The sequence below is a fragment of the Hyperolius riggenbachi genome, chromosome 5, assembly GCF_040937935.1.
Source record: "Hyperolius riggenbachi isolate aHypRig1 chromosome 5, aHypRig1.pri, whole genome shotgun sequence".
Taxonomy (NCBI): domain Eukaryota; kingdom Metazoa; phylum Chordata; class Amphibia; order Anura; family Hyperoliidae; genus Hyperolius; species Hyperolius riggenbachi.
In genome coordinates, this window is record NC_090650.1 from 3,629,601 (window position 1) to 3,638,795 (window position 9,195).

Consider the following 9,195-nt stretch of genomic DNA (forward strand, 5'->3'; position numbering starts at 1 on the left):
ACAGTAACAGGCGGATAGAGGCAGCGCTATGTTCTGCTCCCGTCACACAACTTACAGTAAGAGGCGGATAGAGGCAGCGCTATGTTCTGCTGCCGTCACACAACTTACAGTAACAGGCGGATAGAGGCAGCGCTATGTTCTGCCGCCATCACACAACTTACAGTAACAGGCAGATAGAGGCAGCGCTATGTTCTGCTCCCGTCACACAACTTACAGTAACAGGCGGATAGAGGCAGCCCTATGTTCTGCTGCCGTCACACAACTTACAGTAACAGGCGGATAGAGGCAGCGCTATGTTCTGCCGCCGTCACACAACTAACAGTAACTGGCGGATAGAGGCAGCGCTATGTTCTGCCGCCGTCACACAACTAACAGTAACTGGCGGATAGAGGCAGCGCTATGTTCTGCCGCCGTCACACAACTTACAGTAACAGGCGGATAGAGGCAGCGCTATGTTCTGCAGCCGTCACACAACTTACAGTAACAGGCGGATAGAGGCAGCGCTATGTTCTGCTGCCGTCACACAACTTACAGTAACTGGCGGATAGAGGCAGCGCTATGTTCTGCAGCTGTCACACAACTTACAGTAACAGGCGGATAGAGGCAGCGCTATGTTCTGCTGCCGTCACACAACTTACAGTAACTGGCGGATAGAGGCAGCGCTATGTTCTGCAGCCGTCACACAACTTACAGTAACAGGCGGATAGAGGCAGCGCTATGTTCTGCAGCCGTCACACAACTTACAGTAACAGGCGGATAGAGGCAGCGCTATGTTCTGCTGCCGTCACACAACTTACAGTAACTGGCGGATAGAGGCAGCGCTATGTTCTGCAGCCGTCACACAACTTACAGTAACAGGCGGATAGAGGCAGCGCTATGTTCTGCAGCCGTCACACAACTTACAGTAACTGGCGGATAGAGGCAGCGCTATGTTCTGCAGCCGTCACACAACTTACAGTAACAGGCGGATAGAGGCAGCGCTATGTTCTGCAGCCGTCACACAACTTACAGTAACAGGCGGATAGAGGCAGCGCTATGTTCTGCTGCCGTCACACAACTTACAGTAACAGGCGGATAGAGGCAGCGCTATGTTCTGCTGCCGTCACACAACTTACAGTAACAGGCGGATAGAGGCAGCGCTATGTTCTGCAGCCGTCACACAACTTACAGTAACAGGCGGATAGAGGCAGCGCTATGTTCTGCTGCCGTCACACAACTTACAGTAACTGGCGGATAGAGGCAGCGCTGTGTTCTGCTTCCGATCGTTTTACTGTAAATCATTTTACAGCCATCAGAGTATACAACAATCCTGTATGAATCTATTTTCCACCCCGCAGGAGTCCCGCCCATTACGCTGGTGTTTTATTCAACTTTCCGCGGTTTCTGGCTGATGGCGGCTGTGTAATAATAGAATCTATAGAGCGTATTCTCACCCGATATAGAGAGATGTTTATATCTATAAATCCGCACTGAGGGGGGAAGCAGCTGGGCAGGGGGGAATCTACACAGAAAGTGGAATAGAAAATCTCTTTCATAATTAAGCCTGCTGTGTCTTTGTTCTGCATTAATTATGCAGGAGATGCCTTGTAAAGAATAAACTGCAGATATAGGAAGGAGAGATATGCTGCACTATTCCTCAGCAGTGTCCTAATGCCTCCTCACTGCTCCTCAGCCAGTCCTGCATATATCCTCAGCAGTGTCCAGCTGCCTGCTCACTCCCCCTCAGCCAGCTCTGCATATACCTTCAGCAGTGTCCTGCTCCCTGCTCACTGCTCCTCAGCCAGCTCTGCATATACCCTCAGCAGTCTCCTGCTGCCTGCTCACTGCTCCTCAGCCAGCTCTGTGTATACCCTCAGCACTGTCCTGCTCCCTGCTCACTGCTCCTCAACCAGCTCTGCATATATCCTCAGCAGTGTTCTGCTCCCTGCTCCTCGGCCAGCTCTGCATATATCCTCAGCAATGTCCTGCTCCCTGCTCACTGCTCCTCAACCAGCTCTGCATATATCCTCAGCAGTGTTCTGCTCCCTGCTCCTCGGCCAGCTCTGCATATATCCTCAGCAATGTCCTGCTCCCTGCTCACTGCTCCTCAACCAGCTCTGCATATATCCTCAGCAGTGTCCTACTGCCTGCTCACTACTCCTCAGCCAGCTCTGCATATATCCTCAGCAGTGTCCTGCTCCCTACTCACTGCTGCTCAGCCAGCTCTGCATATATCCTCAGCAGTGTCCTCCTGCCTGCTCACTTCCCCTCAGCCAACTCTGCATATATCCTCAGCAGTGTCCTGCTCCCTGCTCACTCCCCCTCAGCCAGTCCTGCATATACCCTCAGCAGTGTCCTGCTCCCTGCTCACGCCCCCTCAGCCAGCTCTGCATATACCCTCAGCAGTGTCCTGCTCACTGCTCCTCAGCCAGTCCTGCATATAACCTCAGCAGTGTCCTGCTCCCTGCTCACTCCCCCTCAGCCAGCTCTGCATATACCCTCATTAGTGTCCTGCTCCCTGCTCTCTACTCCTCAGCCAGTCCTGCATATACCCACAGCAGTGTCCTGCTTCCCTGCTCACTCCCCCTCAGCCAGTCCTGCATATATCATCAGCAGTGTCCTGCTCCCTGCTCACTCCCCCTCAGCCAGCTCTGCATATACCCTCAGCAGTGTCCTGCTCCCTGCTCACTCCCCCTCAACAGTGTCCTGCTGTCTGCTTACTGCTCCTCAGCCAGTCCTGCATATATCCTCAGCAGTGTCCTGCTCCCTGCTCACTGCTCCTCAGCCAGCTCTGCATATACCCTCAGCAGTGTCCTGCTCCCTGCTCCTCAGCCAGCTCTGCATATATCCTCAGCAGTGTCCTACTCCCTGCTCACTGCTCCTCAGCCAGCTCTGCATATACCCTCAGCAGTGTCCTGCTCTCTGCTCCTCAGCCAGCTCTGCATATATCCTCAGCAGTGTCCTGCTCCCTGCTCACTCCCCCTCAGCCAGTCCTGCATATATCCTCAGCAGTGTCCTGCTCCCTGCTCACTCCCCCTCAGGCAGCTCTGCATATATCCTCAGCAGTGTCCTGCTCACTCCCCCTCAGCCAGTCCTGCATATACCCTCAGCAGTGTCCTGCTCCCTGATCACTCCCCCTCAGCCAGTCCTGCATATACCCTCAGCAGTGTCCTGCTCCCTTACCACTCCCCCTCAGCCAGCTCTGCATATACCCTCAGCAGTGTCCTGCTGCCTGCTCACTCCCCCTCAGCCAGCTCTGCATATATCCTCAGCAGTGTCCTGCTCACTCCCCCTCAGCCAGCTCTGCATATATCCTCAGCAGTGTCCTGCTCCCTGCTCACTCCCCCTCAGGCAGCTCTACATATATCCTCAGCAGTGTCCTGCTCACTCCCCCTCAGCCAGTCCTGCATATACCCTCAGCAGTGTCCTGCTCCCTGCTCACTCCCCCTCAGCCAGTCCTGCATATACCCTCAGCAGTGTCCTGCTCCCTTATCACTCCCCCTCAGCCAGGTCTGCATATACCCTCAGCAGTGCCCTGCTGCCTGCTCACTCCCCCTCAGCCAGCTCTGCATATATCCTCAGCAGTGTCCTGCTCACTCCCCCTCAGCCAGCTCTGCATATATCCTCAGCAGTGTCCTGCTCCCTGCTCACTCCCCCTCAGCCAGTCCTGCATATACCCTCAGCAGTGTCCTGCTCCCTGCTCACGCCCCCTCAGCCAGCTCTGCATATACCCTCAGCAGTGTCCTGCTCACTGCTCCTCAGCCAGTCCTGCATATATCCTCAGCAGTGTCCTGCTCCCTGCTCACTCCCCCTCAGCCAGCTCTGCATATACCCTCATCAGTGTCCTGCTCCCTGCTCACTACTCCTCAGCCAGTCCTGCATATACCCACAGCAGTGTCCTGCTCCCTGCTCACTCCCCCTCAGCCAGTCCTCCATATACCCTCAGCACTGTCCTGCTCCCTGCTCACTCCCCGTCATCCAGCTCTGCATATACCCTCAGCAGTGTCCTGCTCACTCCCCCTCACCAAACTCTGCATATACCCTCATCAGTGTCCTGCTCCCTGCTCACTACTCCTCAGCCAGTCCTGCATATATCCTCAGCAGTGTCCTGCTCCCTGCTCACTCCCCCTTAGCCAGTCCTGCGTATACCCTCAGCAGTGTCCTGCTCCCTGCTCACTCCCCCTCAGCTAGTCCTGCGTATACCCTCAGCAGTGTCCTGCTCCCTGCTCACTCCCCCTCAGCCAGCTCTGCATATACCCTCAGCAGTGTCCTGCTCACGCCCCCTCAGCCAGCTCTGCATATATCCTCAGCAGTGTTCTGCTCCCTGCTCACTCCCCCTCAGCCAGTCCTGCATATACCCTCAGCAGTGTCCTGCTCCCTGCTCACTCCCCCTCAGCCAGCTCTGCATATACCCTCAGCAGTGTCCTGCTCACGCCCCCTCAGCCAGCTCTGCATATATCCTCAGCAGTGTCCTGCTCCCTGCTCACTCCCCCTCACCAAACTCTGCATATGCCCTCAGCAGCAGGTTGTCAGGCCACACAGGCTCCGCCTCCCATGCTGTGGCAGATTGTCAGGTGACACAGGCCCCGCCTCCCTCGCTGTGGCAAGTTTCAGGTGACACAGGCTCTGCCTCTCTCGCTGTGGCACGTTATCAGGTGACATAGGCTCCACCTCCCTCATTGGGGCAGGTTGTCAGGTGACAGAGGCTCCGCCTCTCTCGATGTGGCAAGTTGTCAGGTGACACAGGCTCCGCCTCCCTTGCTGTGGCAGGTTGTCAGGTCACACAGGCCCCGCCTCCCTCACTGTAGCAAGTTGTCAGGTCACACAGGCTCCGCCTCCCTTGCTGTGGCAGGTTGTCTGGTGACACAGGCTCCGCCTCCCTTGCTGTGGCAGGTTGTGAGGTCACACAGGCTCCGCCTCCCTCGCTGTGGCAAGTTGTCAGGTCACACAGGCTCCGCCTCCCTCGCTGTGGCAAGTTGTCAGGTCACACAGGATCCGCCTCCCTTGCTGTGGCAGGTTGGCAGGTCACACAGGCTCCGCCTCCCTGGCTGTGGCAGGTTGGCAGGCCGCACAGGCTCCGCCTCTCTCACTGTGGCACGTTGTCAGGCCGCACAGGCTCCGCCTCCCTTGCTGTGGCAGGTTGTCAGGTGACTCAGGCTCCGCCTTCCTCGCTGTGGCAGGTTGTCAAGCGGCACAGGCTCCGCCTCTCTTACTGTGGCACGTTGTCAGGTGACACAGGCTCCCTCTCCCTCATAGTGGCACGTTGTCAGGCCACACAGGCTCCGCCTCCCTTGCTGTGGCAGGTTGTCAGGTGGCTCAGGCTCCACCTCACTTGCTGCTGTGACAGGTTGTCAGGCCACACAGGCTCCGCCTCCCTCATGGTGGCAGCTTTTCACGTGGCACAGGCTCCGCCTTCCTCACTGTGGTAGGTTGTCAGGCGGCACAGGCTCCGCCTCTCTCACTGTTGCACGTTGTCAGGTCGCACAGGCTCCGCCTCCCTCATGGTAGGCGGTTCTCATTCTATGCAGGACATGTGGAGTAATAATAGTTGGGCTCGTGTGACAATCGCTGACGTTGTGCTTCTCTCTCCCTCAGAGATTCCCGCCTTCTCTCCATCGGTGCCGGAGCGGACGAGGTCATGCTCTCCATCATCTGTAAATATATGGGCACCCTCCCGAGCAGGAAATAACCGGCGTACGCGACTACTTCCTGTCCTGACTGCGGCTGTAACACGGACAGAAGCAGAAGATGATTGATTAGTGATCTGTGAATGTAGCAACACAACTGGGGGAAGAGGACCTGTCAGAAGAGCGGCAGATCATAACATTGATGAAGAGGAGAGAACCAGAATCCATAGAGTGGGAAGAGCGTGGCTCCTCCTGCCTGGATGTCCAAATACAGAGATCCGCCCACTGCGGCCTCCTGCCCTCCACACTGACCAATGCAAACAGTAATCATCTCCAGACCAACCAAAGAAGCTAGGTGGTGGAGCAGGGGGTGGGGCTTCTGGTGGTGGAGGATGGTCCATGGCTCTAATGCTGGAAGGCCCACCTTATATAACCAAAGCTCCACCCCATGTGACAAGCCCTACCTCCCAGCTTGTTAGGTAGACAGGAGGTGACATGGCCATTGCTTGCAGCGGTGAGTATGGATTGGAGGAGGCGACTGTGGGCGGAGCTCTGTATCCGGACATCCCAGCCACGAGGTCTCATTAGTGGTTTTATGCACTTTGTAAACAGATAACTGTATTTATGTCACAAGTGCCGTTATTCCCAATCCGCCTGACAGGGATCTGTGGGTCTGTCCATAACTCCCCTCCCCCGCTCAGTGATTGGAGATCCCTCACCCCCTTTTCCCGCTCAGGAATGGTAGTGCAGGTCCCGCCCCCAGGGAGGTGAGTATGCATGCTGTGCATCCTCACCTCCATGTCTGTACCTTTATATTCCGTCTCCCCTCATGTGACCGCGCTCGGGGTTCCGCACTGCTGCAGGGGGTGTGTCTGTCACACAGCAGGGGGTGTGTCGGCCTTACAGCAGGGTGTGTGTCTCTCACAGCATGGGGTGTGTCTGTCACACAGCAGGGGTGTGTCTGTCTCAGCAGGGGGTGTGTCTGTCTCAGCAGGGGGTGTGTGTGTCTCACAGCAGGGGGTGTGTCTGTCTCACAGCAGGTGTGTGTCTGTCTTACAGCAGGGAGTGTGTCTGTCACACAGCAGGAGACCTCCTCCTGACACTGGAGTACTTTCTCCTGCCGCTATAAGTAACTGTAGTACTTTGCATATCTTTCTCCTGGGTGTAGCTCTGGGGCTGAACACTTTGTCTGCTGTCCTCACCACTCATCAGTTTCTATATCTCAGGGTCACTCCAGGGTGACAATGAAGCATGCTCTATATCACGGCTGCTGTCATACGTGTCGTGCGTGCGTGTCGCACACGGGGACAGATCTATATATTCCTCTATCTCCTCCTTATGTTTTACCATCAGTTTTAATTGTTTTAATAAATGATTGATAATAAACCGCTGCTTATCATGTAATGATTTCTTGTCTGAGAGGTTTTATTAATGCTGAAATAAAGTAAATTGGGTTCAATTCTCTTTTTGTGGCTGGATAGTGTGCTGGTGAAGGGCTCCCCCTCTAAGGAGACCAGGGTTCAAATCTCGGCTCTTCCTGATCAGTAAACCACCTATTCAGTAAGGAGACCTTGGGCAAGGCTGCCTAACACTACTACTGCCTATAGAGTACCCCCTAGTGGCATCAGCTCTGGCCTAACACTGCTACTGCCTGTAGAGCGCCCCCTAGTGACTGCAGCTCTGGCCTAACACTGCTACTGCCTATAGAGCACCCCCTAGTGGCTGCAGCTCTGGCCTAACACTGCTACTGCCTATAGAGCACTCCTAGTGGCTGCAGCTCTGGCCTAACACTGCCACTGCCTATAGAGCGCCCCCTAGTGGCTGCAGCTCTGGCCTAACACTGCTACTGCCTATAGAGCGCCCCCTGGTGGCATCAGCTCTGGCCTAACACTGCTACTGCCTGTAGAGCGCCCCCTAGTGACTGCAGCTCTGGCCTAACACTGCTACTACCTATAGAGCCCCCTAGTGGCTGCAGCTCTGGCCTAACACTGCTACTACCTATAGAGCACTCCTAGTGGCTGCAGCTCTGGCCTAACACTGCTACTGCCTATAGAGTGCCCTTAGTGGCTGCAGCTCTGCCCTAACACTGCTACTGCCTATAGAGCTCCCCCTAGTGGCTGCAGCTTTGGCCTAACACTGCTACTGCCTATAGAGCACCCCCTAGTGGCTGCAGCTCTGGCCTAACACTGCTACTGCCTATAGAGTGCCCCCTAGTGGCTGCATCTCTGGCCTAACACTGCTACTGCCTATAGAGCGCCCCCCTAGTGGCTGCAGCTCTGGCCTAACACTGCTACTGCCTATAGAGCGCCCCCCAGTGGCTGCAGCTCTGGCCTAACACTGCTACTGCCTATAGAGCGCCCCCTAGTGGCTGCAGCTCTGGCCTAACACTGCTTCTGCCTATAGAGTGCCCCCTAGTGGCTGCATCTCTGGCCTAACACTGCTACTGCCTATAGAGCGCCCCCCTAGTGGCTGCAGCTCTGGCCTAACACTGCTACTGCATATAGAGCGCCCCCCAGTGGCTGCAGCTCTGGCCTAACACTGCTACTGCCTATAGAGCGCCCCCTAGTAGCTGCAGCTCTGCCCTAACACTGCTACTTCCTATAGAGCGCCCCTAGTGGCTGCTGCAGCTCTGGCTTAACACTGCTACTGCCTATAGAGCGCCCCCTAGTGGCTGCAGCTCTGGCCTAACACTGCTACTGCCTATAGAGCACCCCCTAGTGGCTGCAGCTCTTGCCTAACACTGCTACTGCCTATAGAGTGCCCCTAGTGGCTGCAGCTCTGGACTAACACTGCTACTGCCTATAGAGCGCCCCCTAGAGGCTGCAGCTCTGGCCTAACACTGCTACTGCCTATAGAGCACCCCTAGTGGCTGTAGCTCTGGCCTAACACTGCTACTGCCTATAGAGCGGCTCCTAGTGGCTGCAGCTCTGGCCTAACACTGCTACTGCCTATAGAGCACCCCCTAGTGGCTGCAGCTCTGGCCTAACACTGCTACTGCCTATAGAGCGCCCCCTAGTGGCTGCAGCTCTGGCCTTACACTGCTACTTCATTTAGAGCGCCCCCTAGTGGCTGCAGCTCTGGCCTAACACTGCCACTGCCTATAGAGCGCCCCCTAGTGGCTGGCTGGCTGCAGCTCTGGCCTAACACTGTTACTGCCTATAGAGCGCCCCTAGTGGCTGCAGATATGGCCTAACACTGCTACTGCCTATAGAGCACCCCCTAGTGGCTGCAGCTCTGGCCTAACACTGCTACTGCCTATAGAGCGCCCCCTAGTGGCTGCAGCTCTGGCCTTACACTGCTACTTCATTTAGAGCGCCCCCTAGTGGCTGCAGCTCTGGCCTAACACTGCCACTGCCTATAGAGCGCCCCCTAGTGGCTGGCTGGCTGCAGCTCTGGCCTAACACTGTTACTGCCTATAGAGCGCCCCTAGTGGCTGCAGATATGGCCTAACACTGCTACTGCCTATAGAGTGCCCCCCTAGTGGCTGCAGCTCTGGCCTAACACTGCTACTGCCTATAGAGCTCCTCCTAGTGGCTGCAGCTCTGGCCTAACACTGCTACTGCCTATAGAGCGCCCCTTAGTGGCTGCA

General features: G+C 56.1%; 1 protein-coding gene across 1 annotated transcript in view; it reads left to right on the plus strand.

The window, feature by feature from the left end:
- The window catches only part of LOC137517947 (probable acyl-CoA dehydrogenase 6), a 145,839-nt gene extending 138,829 nt beyond the window's left edge, over positions 1-7,010 (plus strand). The window contains exon 10 of the mRNA XM_068235023.1: positions 5,575-7,010. Coding sequence (XP_068091124.1) covers positions 5,575-5,668 — 94 coding nt within the window. The 3' untranslated portion in view covers positions 5,669-7,010. The remainder of the gene's footprint in view (positions 1-5,574) is intronic.
- The last annotated feature ends 2,185 nt before the right edge of the window (positions 7,011-9,195 follow it).